Below are 20,015 nucleotides of genomic sequence, written 5' to 3' on the forward strand. Positions count from 1 at the left end.
TGGTGGAATATTGATTTAGGTGGGGTACAGATATTGCTCTGGCAAGGCGCATTACAGGTGTTATTTAAACTCTGCTGTGTTACAGGTGCACTGAACAGGTGTGGTACAGGTTTGCACAAGACAGTATGTACAAGAACAGTCCTCTCCCCACTCAGTGTCCAGGGAGAATGCCCTGACCCAGAATGAATAAGGTTGTTTTTCCGCACACTTGCATCTTCCATCTGCTGTTTGTTTTTAGTGGATATAGGCCGACTGGTGGAAATGTATTTCTCTCACCTCGGCTTTTAGCTGCTGTGAATAAATCAGAGGCACTGCCAAGTGGCTTGGTGCCACTCAGTTGGAAGATTCAGTGGCCTGCAGGTTATTGCAGAAAGCTCTTATATTTTTTTTAATTGAAGACACTGAATGCATCTGTGATGCATAGCTGGTGCGTCCGTTTATGAACAGAAGTGTGCTGTGTAGTTCCCTTCAGTCGAGGCAAGACATTCTGGTTACATAATCAGCATAATGTGGTGTAGTAGGTGAAGATTTTGGCTTGCAAAGTAATGGGTTTTATTCTCTCTTGTTTAAAATGAGTAAATCAGTGTGGTCAATATGGATGTGAAAACGTATTGGCCTGGTGGACGCATGCAAAGCAAACTCAGTCAAGCAGCAATACGTGTGTAGTGACATGCATATCGGGTTGTGAAAGGGATATGTCGGCTCGGGCTCTGTCTGGCTGCTCGTATTGCAGCTGTATTTGTTCTGAATCAGTCCCCTCAGCAAACGCTGCCTGCACAAGCCAGTTAAACAAGCACAAGTTGCAATGGCCGCTCTTTCGCTTGTGCTTATCCCTACCGGGTGCGTCATTCCAAGTCTTGATTCAGTGACTAATAAGAGCGGCTGTTGTGTAATGGAAATGAAAGTCCTTGCAAGCCACTGGGAGTGCCACTGTCCTCTGAGAATTGAGCGGAGGGTGGCGGGGGAGGGGGGGGTGGAATAAACGGTTTCAGTTTCCTCTGTGGCACTAAATAATTAATCGGCAGTTGAGGACGCTGCTCGAGTATCCTCAGAGAAGCTTGGTGATTTGGGGCAGGAGAAGCATCGAAGAAACGGCGGCAGTCCAGTCACCAGAGCAACGACAAAAAAGCAGAGGAAGCCTGAGTTTAGTGGCTTTGATTCCCCTCGCAGCACAGGCATGCCGAGGGATGCAGTTAATCACATTTTAATCATAAGAAGTCGCTTGGGAAACATCGGGGGAAATTAGTTTTGGGGATCAGTGTCCTTATAATCCATTTTAATTTACACACGATTATATCGGTGAAATGTTTGCTCTCCTGGCCGTGTCTTTTTACACATGTTGCCAGATCCCTGTGTGTCTAGCTAAAGTAATTTAAACCTGGGGATAATGAAGAGAGCTTTTGCTGCAGTGATTTGACCGTGGGTTCAATCAGTCACTTGTGCTTATCGATGGCAATTCTGTTTGTCTGTGCACAGCGAATGTGTAACCACACATAATCCGCAGTTAAACCCTAGCAACATCAACCTGGTATTTTAATAGTAGTGTCCTTGTTTATTTTTATTTATTTATTTTTTCACATATTTGAGTGAAGCCAGGCCTCTCAAGACAAGAAATTGCACACGATTTGCTCATTTAATCTGACTTAAATCTGTGGTCATCACTGCGAACCACTGGTCAAGTTGCCGTTGACCTTAAATCTGTTGCTGTCATCAAAGTAAAAAATTTGGACTTCAGCCAACTGTCGCAAATAAATAACATAATTAATAACATACACAGACTCATTCATTATTTACCAAAGGCTCTGCCTCCTGTGCTCTAATAAGGGAGGTAATTGCTATGTTCATAATGAACATGTTTAAGCCAGACCTTTAAAGGTTGACTGTCGACGGGACCGTGAAATGAACATTAATGAATTGTATAAATCTGCAGCCCTGCGGGACTGTGCATTTGTATGCTATAAAATGGCTTTGACGGTGTATTTCTGACCACACCTGAGAAGAGCTCTCATTAAACAAACCAAATCCAAGAACGCTGTGCTTCAGAAATGCAGTACAAGCTGTATTTAACTTGCATTAAAAAGAGAATTTCGTCTGCACGTCTGATGGCTGGAGTTACTCGAAAGATCCCTAAGCAGGTGCTGTTTGTAATGTCCATCTCACTCTGGTCAATCTCTCTCTCTTTGTCTCTATCTGGCTATGTATCTCTCTCTCTCTCTTTGTCTCTTTCTCTCTCTTCCTCCTCCCCCCTTTCATATTAGCTATGCTTTATTTCTGGAAATCCATGGCAGTCTGTAGCTCTCTGAAGTCCACCTCTCTTAAAGACCAGCCTGGATACAGGCAGAATGCTTCTCATCAGGAGATTTCACAGATTTAGGGAGGACGGGATTCGTGAATTGCAGTGCTTGCCATCGATCTGCTTCATAGGTTTGAGCTATGCGTCCTTATCGATTTGCACATAAGATCGCGCACAGCTCTATGATTTGGCATTGATCTATGGTGTAAGGCCTTTTCTTGCCACGTGACCTTTAGAGCACAGTCGCCGGTTTCCGTCCGTTACGTGTAATCCGTAAACTGCACTCAGTTTGACAGTTCATCGCTGATGCTCAGCCTATACTATATATAGACTGCAGCTGAATTTGAAATGAGCTAACTTCAGTTGAGGTGGGTGGAATGAAACATATTCCTCCATTGGGGAATTAATTTGTTTGGAAGAAAGGAATTCAGTTTTTAGGTCAGGATTGGGGGTTGGGGGGCAGGACTTGTCCTCTGGTGATTGTTTTGTCTTTTGTTTTTTTAATGCATCTGGCTGATAGTGTTTTGCACAAGAGCCTACCATGACACATATTATGTCACCCAAAGATTTGGATGTATTGCCTCCTGTCCTTGCTGGCAGCCGTAATTGACCATAACACAAACAAATTGAATTTTGGAGCTTTGCCTGAAGCAAGTATTGGATGCCAACTGCTCAGCATACATCTCATTTTGATGTTAAGAAATGTGTTGTTTTTCAGTCTTATTATTTTTATCTGTTCTGCGCTATATCCTGGAATTGGAAATACAGGGGAAAAAATGGTTCTTCATATAATATTTGTCCTGAAAATGATGTCATCAAGCTTATTAATCCTAGTAACACAGAGGCTTCTTAACTTCTCAAGCTTAATTAAATTTCTTAAGGTTTTGTTTGTTTGAACACGTTGTTCAGTTTGTTGCCCTCCATTTGTCCTGTGGTTCTTAAACATCAATACAAAATCCAAATCTTTGCATATGCAAGTTCCAGGCTATATGGCATGACCTTGGAAGTTTTTTCAAGTAACATCACTGAACAGACTTATTTCAGGATGAACCATTTTGTTCAGGCTCTGGTTGTTGGCTTTGGGAAGAATGCTCTAACTCCAATCCCTGCTACTCTGGCTCAAACCTTAACAAATGTATTGCAGAATCAGGATCAGCGATTATGTCTTCTACAGACTCATCAGAGTCATCTGAGTCATTGATAATTTCCTTTGTTTTGTCCATTTTTGTAACCTTTTCAACCTAACGGTATAATAGCAGAGCTGTTTGTGTTCCTGTGACATCACACATTGCAGAAGTCATTTTCCGGCATGACATCAGGTGTTTCCATCAGCAGTGATCAATTTGTCTAATTTGTAGGCGTACTAACCGTGATTTCAGCTTAATTTAACGAAAAACCTCTAGATATCTTTTGGGGATGCTGTTACGTGGTGCTTACCCTTTAACAAAAGGATCTGTGTTTGTTCTTTTTCCTTTCCCAGGTGTATGCGGCTGCTGTGGCCCCCTGAGGCCTCGCTACAAACGCCTGGTTGACAACATCTTCCCCGAAGACCCAAAAGTGAGTGCCCATTGTCACTCTTCAATGACTGGCATGACCCTGAACTCGGCCTGCTTTGAGGAGAGGAGTCACAGCCTTTCTAGCAATAACCACTCGCTATGCTTTCTGGGCTCTGCTTTTATGAATATCTATTTACTTTCTTCATGGTATTTTGTATTTAATATTACATGAACATTTTATGTAACATTTGATGTAACCCTAAATATGTATCACCAGTTTTGAAATGGAAATGCTTCATACGATATTTCATCACAGTTCCAGAAGTATATGATGGTTAATTTTACATTTTTTATTGATAAGCTCTAAGCATCATTATGTATTGCTCATTTGGCTCGCATCAACTGAAGGAAAATGTTTCGTTAATCTATAAACATAACATAATGACGAGAACAAGCCGTTCAACCCAACGATGCTCGCCATTTTCATCAATGGTAACCCACCATTGTACCCCCTAGGCACGGTGGTTTCAGCTTTTAAACATACTCACACTTTAAGTTTTACTCACAGAACCCCATTTAAGGGTTGTGCCCACTGAAAATGGCAACATGGACTACTAGTCCTACTAGTGAGCAGGCTTTACTGTGAGTGAAAGTCCCATATCGGGCACCACCTTTCTGGCCTGGCTCCGGTTTATTAATCTGAGTGGCATTCATTACTGTACAGCTAGTATTTCCTTTCCACATTACCCAGTTTAAGGACCCCTGTTGAACATACTTTTTATGTATATTCATCCCACACCCTGATGCAATGCATCGGTCTTCATCAGTTTGTTTGTTTGTCACTCTGTAGTATTATGTATATTATATCCTAGAACTAGCTTACAAAACTTACTGTTTGAACAGTTACTGACTAACAATCTTACTTCTTGCAATGACCAACATACAGTAGTTATATCATAAACACCTTGATTTATAGAAACAAGATGTACTGTTCCCTGCCAGATTAACAATGTTATAGATTAACATATCAGTTCCTGAACATTTATACTTACCTCACAAGTTGGTTAGGTCGCTAGTGTTATCTGGATGCAGTTTTTAAATGCAGAATGTCCTTGGGTATTGTACGTGTAGCTTAGTTTTGGATATAGCCAAGACAATGAAGTGTTTCATTTTCAGAACTCGTGATCATTTATATTAAAATAATAATCATAATTATAATTTATTAGAGTGTAATAAAAGATTAAGACAATGACGCAGAGTCCAAATATCATATTAGGTCATCCAAAATAAAAACTGATACTTACATACATACACTTAATCATGCTCCAAAATAAGCTTAATATTATTTTCAACCATTCCAAGTCACAGGTTTTGATAAAGACCAGTGTGAAAATAATAATAATAAAAATAATAATAATAATAATAATCATTAGCATGCTTGAATAAAATATTAATCTTGTTTTTAAGTGTAAGTATGTGTGAGTGAGTGTTAATTCTTCAGTTTATCTGTTGCTGTTTCAGAGGAGCTGTCGTGTTTCATGAACATGTGACATTAAACCCAATTAAAGCCAGGGAAAGTGTTCTTCTGTATTTACAGTGTAAGACACCCACATCTTCCATGTAAGGGTCATGGGCCTGCTATGTATAATTCATTTGGCAAGCCAATCATTTTCAGTTAGTTTTATTGAAGTGACAAATGAATGTGACTCAAACTGCCTGAAAATTGTCAAGACAATAGAAACAGTATTTCTGTACTAGGAAGAAAAAACTAACCTCAAATAAAGTCAGATTCATTTAAAAATGTGAGATGATGAATGGATCTGCTTTTCAAAAAAACGGTTTCAACATCTTTTGTATCCTCCTTTTTTATGCCACCAATTTTTAAAATCAACTTGATGTCTAAATGTGTGTCTAATTAGTTTCTTTCTGGGTAATTGTATTCTACTTTGTGGTGTCTGCTGCATGCAGTCATGTACATGTTTTTGGAAGCTGTTCACATTCCAGTCCATGGTATCCAAAATGTGGTTTTGATTTCAGGATGACTTGTGTATGGTTTCTTCCCAGGAAAGTGAAATGTGTGTGAATGCGAGGGCAATATTTGGCTCATTATTAGGTGTTATTTTGCTCCTAAGTATGATTTCAAGATTTTTGTACCATTGACCTGATGCTAAAAACATGTTATTGATTCTGGGTTCATTTGACCTCAAGGAAATGTTGGCACTCCAGTATTCATCAGTGATGGTGGAGTGATTGAAAATGCAGGTGCTTCCAAATGCAGCTAACTTTCTCGTTAATGATTGACCATTCAGAACCAATCAAAGTCATTCACAGCAGTGAGGAAAGTATTTGATCATCTCTGCCTAGCCAATCATTAATGAAAATTTCACAAAGTCCTGATTTTTCCATCACTGATGCTTCTGTAAAAATCCTGAAGGTGCAATTAGTCCTGAACAGTGACAAATTAGTTTGAGAATGAGGCATTGGTGAAACATGATAAAACTGAGTGTTATTGTTCAGGATTGAGCAGTCCTTTCAGTAAAAACCACCAGTAGAAGTGAGATAGCATAAATCAACCAAATCCATATCCTTATGAGGTTATATAGAGGGATGGCAATTACATTTTGTTGAAATTATGCATGAGGTGCCAGCCACAGTCTGCTTGTTAGCTTAAATAGCAAAAAAAGGGGTGCCGTTTTTACCCCTTTAAGGAATAGTTCATTTGCTGGGTTTTTAATTTAATTTTTGGTATTATTCCAGTTTTAGTGTGTGTTTGACCCAGACAGCTTTTGTGTGCAATGAAGGACATTTCAGATATTTGGGAAACAAATGCCTTATACCTGCCATTGTCAAGTCAACTGGTCATTAGAAACTTCGAATATCTTTAATATCTAAATATCCTTCACACACTTCAAAACTTGACTGGGTTTATTGGAAACATGCACTAAAATTGAATTAATGTCAAACACATATGAAAGTGAACTATCATTTTTGATTTTTTGATGGAAAACCTCTTAATGGTGCCTCCAATAGAAACCTCCAGTACAAGCAATGTATCATGTATTCATTAGGATGTTTAGTGTGTGACCTACAGATACCAAAATGATTTTACCAGTACCCGTCTTTAAGAACATCTGTTTTAGCTGTGCCGGCTGGAAATGCAGACAAAAATACTGTTCCTTACTATGAGTTGGTACTTAATTTAGAAAATGATTCCATTATGATAGCATTACGTTTATCCCTTCTAATTTTCCTCTTCTTAACACTTTAGAAACTTGGTAGCCTGCAGCTATGGAAAGTACAATCAGATGCTTTTGCAACTGTACATTTCACACATTTTACATAAGGGCAAGGCTTTGCAAGGTTATTATGGCACCTTTTTAATTAGAGTCTACAAAATGAATCTATCACTTCTCCTGTTGGAACATTCTCCTCTTTCCACTACACTTTTTTTCTTAAACTTTTTGAAAAAGACATATTGCATGGCTGCCATGCCATATGCTTTCTTATTTTTTGTTTCTGATTAGACGTTCATTGCGCGGTGCACATAATAGAAAATGTCGATATTATTGAACAGGAAGGTTGCTTTGAAAGCCTGTGGAAGGGAAACTCATTAACTCTAATTTTAACCTGTGGTCTTGTTAATTAACATATGTAGGCATATATGGTCTTTATAAATAGATAAAAGCTTCATCTCATTCCAGGATTGCTCCACGTCTCTCTTGAGGCTCTCAGTGTAAGCAAAGATTTACTGAGGAGAATTTTTATGCTAAAACGGTCATGGCCTCGTTGGATTAATTATCGCTCATGGGGCTATAGGTGGTGTGTGTTCACAGGGGCCACTTTAAAGTAAACCATCCTCATTTTTTTCTCATTAAGCAAACGGTATCCCACCCCAGTCCCCACCCTTAAAAATCCCCTCTGTGCCAAAATGGTGTGAGGGTATGCCTTTATACTTTTTCACTGCAGCATCAAACATTGTATGTGGTGTTTTAGACAGACATGGCAGACTTTCACTCAATGAACCTCAACAGATTATGTCTGAGTAAAAATGGCTCCTGTACTGTGCATTATCTAATGACACAATGATTTCCAATTACTGTTCCACTTCTGCTATCATTGTAGTCGTATAAATTACTAACACTGAAAAACAACGGCCTTCAATTCCAACAGATATTAATTTTAATCATTTACTTTGGAGTGTGAGATTTTTTTTAAATATGTTTTTTTTTTCAGATAGTTCTGCTTGTTTGTCAATCCAGCTACAAAACATGCCTGGCCAAGGCAGAAGGGAGAAACTGGGATGGGTCATGCTTAGCAAACACTAACAGGCATAAAAATACTTTGGCGCTCTTCCTAGTTAGAAAAGATGTTTTTGATTGATAGCTTGTATTATGAGATAATTTCTCCATTCTTGTCTGTCTTGAAGACGTTAGACTGTGTGTTTTTTATGAGAAAAGGAGACAATGAGGTGACATGTGTTGCTTATTTAAAGGAAAGAACACTTGCATTCATTTTCCCAGGTGGTGGGACAGAAATATCACTTGGAAGCATAGGGAACAGAAACTCACACAGCCCACAGAACACTCAAGTTATTGTTTAGCTATCAGCTGTCCTCACAACTTTATCCCTGCCCCCCTCCCACCAGTTATTCAACATCAAGGTAGTAGGCAGTGCCAGATATCTTCTTGCAATGATGATTTAACAGGAATAGTTTCATGCTGTAATGACACTCCCAAAAATATTTGAGCTTTTATTGGTTTCTGCATTATTATTATTATTATTATGATTATTATTATTATTATATTGTCGATCTCTAGAATGTGATTTGAAGTCGCTTCCCATAAATTACTCTTGTTTTTGGAATGGCCCATCCTTTGTCAGGTGTCATACGTTGGCAGGAGCCCGTGGTCACATGGAGGTATGGGAGAGTGCTTTGACAGCACTGTCAGGGGTCCTGTCAGGGGTCACCACGGTAACAAAGGCTTGCAGGTGGCTCCTCACTGATGATAAATGAGCCCTGTCTGTAACGGTGGCTCCTGCTCCTGCGTCTGCCCTGGACTGACAGGTTTTCTTAGCGCGTTTTCCGTGACGGGTGCTCAGTGCCTTCCTTCGCGGTCACAGCTTACCTTTCAGGCAATCCTGTGGACTGTCTAATTTGACGAGCTCTGTCTCACCTAGCAAAAGACTTTATTTTATCTGCGAACAATTGAAAATTGTTTTGTTCTTTGCGGGTTGACATTTTAATTGGAGAATAGATTGCATTTACACAAAGCATGTCTTGGAAACAGCAACATAAAATTATAAGAGAAACGGTGCTCCCTGAAAAAAATGATCACTGTTGTCTTTAAAACTTTGAATGTAGCAAGTGTCTGTCGTAGGAGCTTGAAATGATCTTTTTTTTATAAATTTGTCAGTATTTGTACATTAACCACAAATTTCATTGGAAGCACACATGTACAGTATTAATGGTACTGTTCAAGCAGATGCTTAATAAAAGCTTTTCCTTAGTTTCATTATTTTGTATTGTAGGATGACCTTTGCTTTCTTTAAAAAGTTGGAAGCAGTTTACACAACTCTGTTCACATCTGTGTATCTTTCTAACACAGAGCAAGGCACCCGTTAATAATACAGAGGTGTAAGGAACGCACAGGTTTTTGAATGTGATTATTAGTGCCTACAGTATGCTTTCATCCTTCATGATCACACCTCTCCCTACTGTTGGTTCACAAGTCTAATTAAATCTCATTCCTTCCACTGCAGTGTTTCAGCTTAACTAAGATGTGAGAAAAGGGTTTTCTGAAAAGTGTTTTGCTCTTGACTAACGAGCCGTTGCCTTTTCCTTCGTTAGGATGGCTTGGTCAAATCGGACATGGAGAAGCTGACGTTCTACGCTGTGTCTGCGCCCGAAAAGCTGGATCGGATCGGGGCCTACCTGGCGGAGAGGCTGAGCAGAGATGTGGTCAGGCATCGTTACGGGTGAGGGGTGAAGATCAACAGGAAAGAGCGGCTTCTTTCTGAGTCAGTCTGACTTACTTACTGAGTCAGTGGCCTGGTCGTGCCGGGTGGCCATTGTTTCTCCGGATTGTTCTTCTAAACAAAGTTTTTTTGGTACAACGAGTGCAGCCATCGGTCAAATCTAGTGGCTCCTACTGTATATCAGTATCTTGGGCTTCATTTGTATGCCAGGGCTGTGCCTCAATGTGTGTGTACAGGAGAAGGAGGCATAGAACCAAAACTCTTACATACATCGATGACACTGACATCAGGTCTGTAATTGAGTTATTCATTTTTATGTTGTTTATATTGTTTATCGTACTTCAAAGGTTCTTTGTGTTAAGCAGATGCATTATATTTTCTTTTTTGCCTGGGTTGCCCAGAATATCCATTTCTGATAGCCTGAACTGTATGCAGACATTATTGGTTGCTTTCTCGTCAATGCAGATAAAATGACTTTCTTTCCACTCGTTGCTAAGAAACACGCCACTGTGGGATATGCAGTGCACTTCTCTGGAAAAGGGGTTGTGACTGTTTGAGGGAGAGTGAAGTCTTATTTCTTAATATGAAAAGCCCCATAAAAAAGGTGTAAACTGCAAATAATACATTTTTTTTAAATATACAGTATGCAGCGCACACTATATAGCTGAATACATTTCCACAGTTTAAACTCCTTTGCCAGAAAGATGGCTGTGGATATTCTTATTATGGTGTACTGTATGAGAGGTGATGCTAAATTTGTGATTCCACAATGCATCGAGTTCTCCTAATCAATACCTAACAACAGCAAACAGTGTGCCCCTGCTGAACGTAAACTCACCCAGTATGAATGCAAGATTGCTCTATTTCTGCAACCCCCAGCTCTCCCTTTCACTCTCCCTCTCTTTTCTCTGTCCTTTACACCTTCTCTGCTGTATGTCTACTCCTCTATTTCCTTTCATCTGGCCTTTTAGTTGTCTTTCTCTGCCTCCCCCTCCCTTTCTTAACTTTCAGGGAGGAACACTGTACTTCTGTGCTCTTCATCGGTATTCTCAGCACATTTTGGATTAAATGAATGGTGAAGAGTACGCCATTTCTAGAAAAGACAAAGCAAACTAAAACGCATATGTATCCAATCTCTAAACTGATGAAAGATCGCTTGTAGATACACAAAGAAATCTAAAGGTATGTGTGGGCAAGAGAATTAATTTCATATCCAAGTAACTCTTTAATCTGTGTTACATCATTAGAGGTATCTCTAACAAACTGGTTGGAACTGTAGGCTTCACTAAACTAGGGAAAGTCCATTTATAAAATAAAAAAAACATTAAAAGCATGCAAATGTACTTAATGAAAGTGCTTCATTATCTTGCGTATACTCCCTGCAACCATATTCATGTAGTAATTGGTTTCTGTTCAAGAGGAACTTTCTGAAGAAACCTCTGGGGACAATCAGAATTCAGATAATAATTTTTTTAAAAGGTACAACCTCCCCTCACCCACTGCATATTTAGCCATTCCATTTGAGTCATTTGTTGTACAGTGGTGCCTTCAAGAAAGTAATTAAAATGGGAGACGGAAGCTAAAAATAGACGCAACCGATGGGGAATACACCAAATCAATACGGCCCGATAGCTGGATCATTGCATATTAAAACTGGATTTAATTGGACAAGGTTTACATAAACCAGTCTTTTGAGCAAAAACAAATGAGCCCAAAGAGAATATCAGTCATTTTGGATTTTTCTGCTTTTGTTCTCTGTGGTGGGCGGGGATCGCCAGGCCTCAGATTCTGCCAGTAATACAGCATCCATCCAGATTCCTGGCACAGTTCCAGCACCTTTCCCTGCGTATCCTTTCCATACTGCAACGTTAATACTCACGCCTGAACAGCTTTTGTTAGACGGGTGCGCCATTAACGTTCCCAGTGGGCCACCGCGCGGTCCAGTCGAGGGGGTGTGCGCTTCGAGCAGGCATCAGGACGGTGCTCGCTCTTATCAGCTGCATGGAGCAGGCCGGTGTGTTGGAGAAGGGGGACGGGACGAGACGGGCAGGGGTTGTGTGTGATGATAAAGGGTTTTATCTCGCTCGCGCACAGGTACGTCGTCATCGCCATGGAGGCCCTGGACCAGCTCCTGATGGCGTGCCACTCCCAGAGCATCAAGCCGTTCGTGGAGAGCTTCCTGCACATGGTGGCCAAGCTGTTGGAGTCTCGGGAGCCTGACCTGCAGGTCCTCGGAACAAACTCGGTGAGCCCTCTCTCCCTCGCCCCTAATCATGAACCTCACGCTCCCTCCCTCGCCCCTAGTGAAGAACCTCGCTCTCCCTCCTTCGCCCCTAATGTTAGAACCTTGCCCTCCCTCCCTTGCCCCTAATGAAGGACCTTGCCCCTCCTCAGCCCGTTTGAAGTCGTTCGCTTGCGCATGATGTCCCCGGCGAAGGTTGCCAAGAACACAACAGCTCCTGCTTCGGCTCGGGCTGTTGCCTTCGGCTCCGGCTCTGGCTGTTACCTTATCCGGTTCTGTAACCCCCCAGGCCTATAGGGGGGTGCTTTGTTCCCCTCAGCTGTCCACAAACATACAGTCTCCTTCACTTTCTCTTGTGCTCCACGGTGGTCGCCTGACATACCTGTCTTTTATTCATGCCGTAGCTCTCAAATCATCAGGTACATCTTTGTTTTATTGAGCTTGTAATGAAAATGGGAAAAAGGTTCAACTCGTTATTCCGTCATTTCAGCTTTCAATCACTTGGTGCAAAAAAAACTATGGGATGCGGGGTATGAAGGCACTAGCAGTCCCTGGTTGAAGACGTACGAGGTTCCTGTAAATCTCAAAATATTTCCTGATCATTAATTGCTTTCATTTTGAATTGGTAACTTTAGGTAGGTGGGTTGTCCCAACTCTTTCTTTTCACCAGACAAAATAATGTGCTGTCAGAGTGTATAGAGACAACCTATTCCACCTATGAATAGCTGGGTGTAGCAGGCTGCATGGTCCGGTATGGTTGAATCCTCCTGATGTTGCACAGGAGGAACCTGCAGGACCATGATGTTGCTGTGATGTGCTCCTTGAAGTCCAGCTGGTCATTCAGGACCACCCCCTCGGTGTTTGTGCAGCAGACGGCAGCCACCTTAGATGATGGTGGCAAGCTCTTGAAGTAGTGAGAACCTGTGTGCGATGAAGAGCTGCTTCGTCTTTGTCACTTGTATGTCATTGCAAGATTAACTGAATTAAATTAACGCTATTGGCATGAAATGTAAAAATTTACACATGAAAATAAAAATGTTTTTCCTGACCTACTCAATGCACTATAATATAGTGCAAAGGTAATTAGCATGACCTCTTCACAGGATCGATCATGTAATATGTAAAATGTAAAAACCTTTGAGCCATCTGTGACCAGGCTTGATATTATACCATAGCAACCACTTTATAGAGCACAGTTTAATTTATCAAAAGACATTAATGCCCACATTAGTGCATACAAATTAAATGTGTGCACTCTAATGTAATTGCATAGCGACATAGTGATTGGTTTTTTTTTAATGCACGTCTCACATTTAAGCAGTTGCTTCATCATAATGGTAATTGAAAATGAAATTGAAAATGGATATTTCAGAGCATGTGATCCTTTTTTGCGAAAGTTAGCATGCCAGTGGCTCCGTAACCTTGTTTAGAGTAAAGGGTCACATTGACTTATGCATTCATGGACTTCATTTGTTCATCGATACATTCATTTGCGTAGTGAATTATCATAAATTGTTAATACAGTTTTTGTTTTAGTTATTTTATAGTCCATTTGGTCTAGAGGAAGCTACTGCACTGGACTATAGATATTAAGGTTTAAAGATAATGCCACTCAATGAAAAACGTTCGTTTTCAGAATGGATTATGTTGCTTTACATTTTTCTATGCATTAAGTATGCATTAAGTATGAAAAGCCAGGAACACTTTTAACTACAACTTGATACCCATGCCCTTACAGGAATTCATTTAATGTATGCTCTGAAGTATGGCATTCTCGCTCTTTAATGCTGACCTTTGCACCTGTGTTTGAATTTTAACTGATCTGGATTAGCGTGTCTGTAAAGAAAAGTTCCTGTTTGCATCCGATTCTCAAAATGCATTGTGAAACTGGACACGTTCTCTTCTGCCACATGGCTGCCGATCTGTTAATGTGGAAACGGATTAAAATATGTGATGGTGAAACACGTACAAGCCGACTTAGCATGCAGTACACAACACAGTATAAACAGCTTAGCTGTACCTTTGGACTCTATATGTATGCTTAAAAGTGAAAAAGGCTGCTCTTTTAAAGTGACTGATCTCTTTTAAAGTCACCATGAGAGCAGGTGAATTTGAGCACACTTTGCGGTTTGATAGAATCTGCCTGGCCAAAAAAATGCCAAAAATGTTTCAGCTGAGCTGATCTTCTTACTGTACTTAGCTGAAAAATAATGAACTACCCAGTATGGATGCCTACTGTATTAAAAGTAAGGAACGAACTATTTATTACTACTCACTGTACAAATAAATTGCACTATTCCCCATTTACTCATTCAAGTTGAACAGACCCATAAAGTGGTTCCATATTGCCCACACACCATTGGTAGGAAAGAAATGGGGAAGGCAGCTGAGGCAAGGAAGGGAAATTGTAATGGGTAGTGAAGGACAGAAGCAAAAATACACAGATGCATGGTGGGTAGAAAGAGGGGATGATGGTGAAGTAAGGAAGAGGTGCAGGCACTAAGGAGGACGCCATCACCTCCAGGCTTGTTTGCCTTTCAACAAGGAGACTCTGAGGACCATAGCTACTGCTGCATGTTATTTTGTATGAGGCTTCTGTGTCCTGACGTTAATGCAGGGTCATATGATTCCTCACATAATAATAAACCTCCTAAAGGAGAAGAGCTCATCTTTTTATAACCTGTACATTGTCCCATGGGACATGGTTAGTTGATGATGACAAGTGAGAATTTGAGGCTCTTAAAGTATGCCCCCCAGGAGAACCTTGTCTACCTGTTATTTAAGCACTCATCATTACAGTGGAGCGTTTGGCTCTCTTTTCTAGAAGTGAGAATGAAGTGCTGCTCCCTATTTTGCCCCGAAGGTCATCTAAACAATTTCACTAACCTGCCAGTAGTGAAGTGGGCTCATTTCTATGGCACACGCTTCCCCATTTGAACTCGGGCAACTCATTACCATGTCATTATGTCCTTCCCATTTTACACTGCATAACAATGAAAAACTGCCATATGGTAGGTTAATGAAAATTATCGATTATGCATTGTAATGGAGGTGGCATATGGTGGTGGAAATCTGGATGATTTTCAGTTTCACTGGGTCAGACCTTGCAGTATTTTATGTGAAAGTTGATTATATAAAAAAGTATTATTATTATTATTATTATTATTGTTGTGCTGTCATTTCATAATCTACAGTAAGAACTGGAATTCAAGTAAAGTTTTGGCCCATCAGGCTAATTTCAATATGTGGCCTGTTTTGATTTCCAGTTCAAATGTAGTCATTGGGAATTTATTTGTGATAAGGTGAGTGTTGATCTAACATGGCAATAAAAGAAGCATAAGAAGGACCAAATGACTTTTTTGGATGAAGGGATGATTGTTTTTTTCATCCCATAATTTGAAATTGCCCGCAGCCACTCACTACAGCGTAAAGGCATGGATTGCTTCAAAACTTCAAATTTAAGACAGTTTTTTTTCCCCCGGAAGGCCACATATTACAACAGGAGAGCTGGTGCTGATTGGAGGAGATGTGATCTCTCACATGCCTGTGGGTGTCTGGGGTATCCAGGGAAGCAGAAACTCAAAGAGCCCAGCCCTCTTAGGCTCTTCCGATCCCTCGCAGGACAATGGCATTTGTGTCCTCCTGCTGCAGACTCCCAGTCACAGTCATATAATGGCACAGCACAGACTATAGGACGCACCCTGGCTTTGTGGTGAGCACCTTTTGCCAACTGAGCCACACAGGAGCCTCTGTGTAATCAGTTATTGTTCAGAGAACTACATTTCCCATGCTTGTGTAATGTCCACTTTTTTCTAAGTCTAAGGGATATCCAGTCACAGGAATATCCCGACCGCTTATTTTTCCTCCTCTGAGTATGGCTAATCAGAAAATCGAGAGAGCGTTTTTGATCTGCAAGCTCATCCATTATTTATGCTTGGTATTTAGCAGTGGTTGGGGGGGCTGTGTATCCCAGAGGTGAGAGTGATATTAATGAAATGTCCTTTCTAATATGGCACAGACCGCTGAGCCCGGACTAGCTCTTGAATGTTTGATGATTTGCAATGCTTAATTAATTATTTTTCCTTTCTGAGGCCACAGGTATATGCAGTCCTCCTTATGGAGAATCCATTATATGGATCTTTCTGCTGCTAATGGCCTTCCAACAGCAATCTACTCCCTCTTTACACCTTTAGTCTTGCCTAATCAAATTCAGCTCAACAATTACTGTATTAGGACAACAATGGTTCATTGGTAGGAGAGAAACTCTAATATAGACTCCACTGTCTTCCCTAAAAGAAATCAAATGTACTGCAATATACAATATTGTTAATGGTAAGATACTATACTGTTTTTTAGCACATTTCAGAGTGCATACTCTATGATTCAGTGAAAATAAATAATTTTAGAAATATAAAGGTGAAATACCAGGGGCAATGCCAGGAAGTCATACGGCAGCTGGTCAAGCAATCATGCATGTAGGCTTTTGTTGGGCTATCTTCAGGCAAATAGTGTTAATATTTATGTGTGTGCGTGTGTGTGTGGGCGTGTGTGAGTGTGTGTGTGGGCGCAATAGAATTTGTGTGACAGCACAAAAGGGAGAGAGCATTTTCCTGTCCTCTGTCTCAATTTTAAGCTCATAATTAGAGTATATACTGCCCTTCTTGTGCAGCTGGTGCTGGGGCACAATGATGCTGGGGATTGTCCACTAACTGAAATCCTTCCCTGTCTGTGCAATGCTATAATCAGCTGCCCCATAGTACTGCCTGCATCAGCCAGTGCTAGGACAGTTTGTTTCACTGCCCCATAGCCTAATGGTTCAGCTTGATACACAATCTGACAGCTCGACTATGGATATTTCGGCTGAGCACGGAATCCCTTTCTACACATTATTCTTTATGCTGGCGCACTCTACACAGACTCCTGAGAAAGTTGCAAACCTTGTGACTTCGCTCAAGAAACAAGTTACAATGCCTGGCATTTAGCAGTTAGTCTGTCTTTCATTTGGATCATTTTAAAGGAGAGCCACTGAATGAATGACTCCATTTCTTATGTTTGGTTGCCCCATTGTCGTTTGCGCTGCACCACGAGTAGCTTGGCACTGCTTCAGTAATCCCTGTGTGCTGCGTTATTGGGCCAGTCTGTCAGCTTAAGCCCAGTCAACAGAAGCCCTTTTAATAGCCCACAGCAATGCTTCAGTCTGCTGGAGGAAATGGGGACCCGGTTCAAAAGAGACGGGGCCACGAAGCGAGGAGATGAGAGGAGGGGCTTTCTCCACAGCAGCGAGCAGCGCCGTGGCGATCAAGGTGTCGCTTTGCTGTTGTCCCCCAGCGGCAGAGGTGTTGTCTCTTGCCGAGTTACGCCAGCCCTCGTTTCCTTTTCAGAATCACACTCTCTCTAGTCCAACTGAGCATTTCCTTCCTACTTACAGGGGGGTGTTACAGCCATTTTATTTTCAGGAGATACAGTCTTGCATAACCCTCGTGAATTTTTTTTCCGTGCTCAGGATACCTGTGATTGAGTAAAGAGGTCTGGGAGGAACCTGTAACCAGTTTCGACTGCTTGCCAGCGTGCCGAGAGATTTCAATTGGGCCTTTGCCACTGATGCAATCCGTTGAGCTGTCCATGTCATCGTACGATCTGGTACACTTTGTAACACTGTTCTTGTGTTTTTGTGTCAGGTGGGGGGGGAGTTAGGGGTGTGTTAGGGAGGGGAGTGCGCTCAAACACCGCTACGCTGGGTTCTGTGGGCTTTATGCCGTTTTGCTTATTTGAACACATTCTGTAACACTGGAGATGTGCCTCAGTGCACTCTATTTCTGCCACCTGCAGAGTGGGATATAGCTGAATCGCCTGCGGTTGATGAAAGGACTGTAATCTGCCTCAGCGTGAGTTATATTTTGCCAATGATGAGTCCAGTCAGAGGCCTTCAGGAGGTTATAAGAAGTAGTTTTAAATTAAAATTTTGCCAGTACTCAGGCACTTCACCACTGAAAAAAATGTGTGTGTGTGTGTGTGTACACAGACACTATATGACCAAAAGTGGACATATCTGGACACCCCTTGGTCTGAGGCTGTTTTTTCATGGTTTGGCCTATGCCCTTGTGTGAAAGCATATCTAATGGCACATCTAGATTTCTGGATTTCAAGGGTATCCTCCTTTCAGAGCTGAGGCATTAAAGTTTTGTCGAACGTGTGAAGACTTGATGGCCTCAAGCCCTGACCTCAACCACACCCTCTGGGATCAACTGGAAAGCCAACTGCGAGCCAGGATTAATTGCCCAATCAGTGCCCGACCTCACTAATGCTCTTCTGGCTGAATAGAAGCAAATCCTTGCAGCAATGCTCCAACATGTAATCTAAAGCCTTCCCAGAAGAGTGGAGGTTGTTATAGTGGGCGGACCAACTCCATCTTAATAACCATAATTTTGGATGAGATGTTGGATGTCAGGTGTCCACATACATTTGGCCATGTAGTGTGTATATATTTATATATATATATTTTTTTTCTAAACCCAATGCAGGAAGCACTTGTCCACTCCCAGGAGTTGAAGGAAAAGGGGGGATGTGGGCTTAAGGAAAATACTATTTGATGAAGGGTCACACATCTAACAAATGCTTTTAGCGTCAAAGACCAGGCCTTCCACTGGTGCTCATTCCTATTAGGGCAATGAAAGCCGAAAAGCACTCTGACCCCTGTTCTGTTCACCCTACCACTTTGATTTCCCATATTGAACCAGGGAACTTATAATGGGCTCTTCCTTCACTCCTCGTTGAATCCATCTAGTAGTGTTTGTAAGTGAATGTTGCACAAAAGCAGGAATGGACACTTTGGTTTGTTTCTTTGAGCCAGCCTGCATCCATCGCCAGCATACGTCGGCAATGCTTTGTATAAGAATAAGCCACTCTCATTTCCCATAATGCAGCACACATCTTAATTTGACGAATGCCAGCAGCAAAGAGGTTCCTTCTTTTGACTATTATGGGTTTGCTGACTTATTAATTGAGGTTCCTTCTGTTGACTGTTATGGGTTTGCTGACTTATTAATTGAGGTTCCTTCTGTTGACTGTTATGGGTTTGCTGACTTATTAATTTTTGCTCTGTGAGTGGGAAATCGGTGATGAAGGTTCTAGTACTGAATTGGTCGGTAGTGTTTTACCATTTGTAAAATGAATTATTGGCGCTGCAAAGCTAATATGAAAAAAAATAATCCACTTTGAAAAAACAATATGCTGAGTTTCATTGAAAAGGTGAGTTTTATGTTTTGTAACAACGTGCACCTTATAAGAACTAGACTCAAAATTTATGTAAAAGAAGAGAAAAGGTCTCCCCAGACAGTTTTTTTCCCCTTAAAATCTCCACAAATAGCCTTGTAATCATCACAAATGACCTTATTACAGCTTTCTGTGAAAGGCAAGCAGGCTCATTCCCAGCCATTGGCACAGACCACCTTGGTCTTGCCATCTGGAGCATCTGTTCATTTCTTCCTTGGACCGAAGACTAACTGTCCTCCTCTCCATTTGGGGACGCTAAATTTAACCTGTCTCTCTGAGCTCTTCCTCTGAGGCTGCAGCTCCACATGAAGATACTTTTGCTGATTTACTGTCCTTAAGGTTTTGCAGCTTGTAAATCTGAAGGTTTTAGACTCCTCAAAACTTAACAATTTAAAGTCAGGATTCACACAAGTGCATTCTTGTTTTCTCCTCACCAGAAGCATTATCCTTAATATCTGATTAAATGGTAAATGGACTGCATTTATATAGCGCTTTTATCCAAAGCGCTTTACAATTGATGCCTCTCATTCGCCAGAGCAGTTAGGGGTTAGGGGTTAGATGTCTTGCTCAAGGACACTTCGACATGCCCAGGGCGGGGTTTGAACCGGCAACCCTCCGACTGCCAGACAATCGGTCTTACCTCCTGAGCTATGTCACCCCTATTAGACTCTATAATATCTGATTAATAGCACGATTAATAGCACAAATATATACAAAAATAAGAGTCTTTGTCCCA

General features: G+C 41.2%; 1 protein-coding gene across 2 annotated transcripts in view; it reads left to right on the forward strand.

Annotated features, from left to right (window-relative positions):
* The window catches only part of efr3a (EFR3 homolog A (S. cerevisiae)), a 112,338-nt gene that overhangs the window by 26,198 nt on the left and 66,125 nt on the right, over positions 1-20,015 (forward strand). For both annotated transcript variants that reach the window (XM_064346865.1, XM_064346866.1), the window contains exons 3-5: positions 3,774-3,850; positions 9,638-9,765; positions 11,860-12,010. In XM_064346865.1, the coding sequence (XP_064202935.1) occupies positions 3,774-3,850; positions 9,638-9,765; positions 11,860-12,010 (356 nt within the window). The remainder of the gene's footprint in view (positions 1-3,773; positions 3,851-9,637; positions 9,766-11,859; positions 12,011-20,015) is intronic.

This window comes from Anguilla rostrata, chromosome 8 (assembly GCF_018555375.3).
Source record: "Anguilla rostrata isolate EN2019 chromosome 8, ASM1855537v3, whole genome shotgun sequence".
Lineage (NCBI taxonomy): Eukaryota > Metazoa > Chordata > Actinopteri > Anguilliformes > Anguillidae > Anguilla > Anguilla rostrata.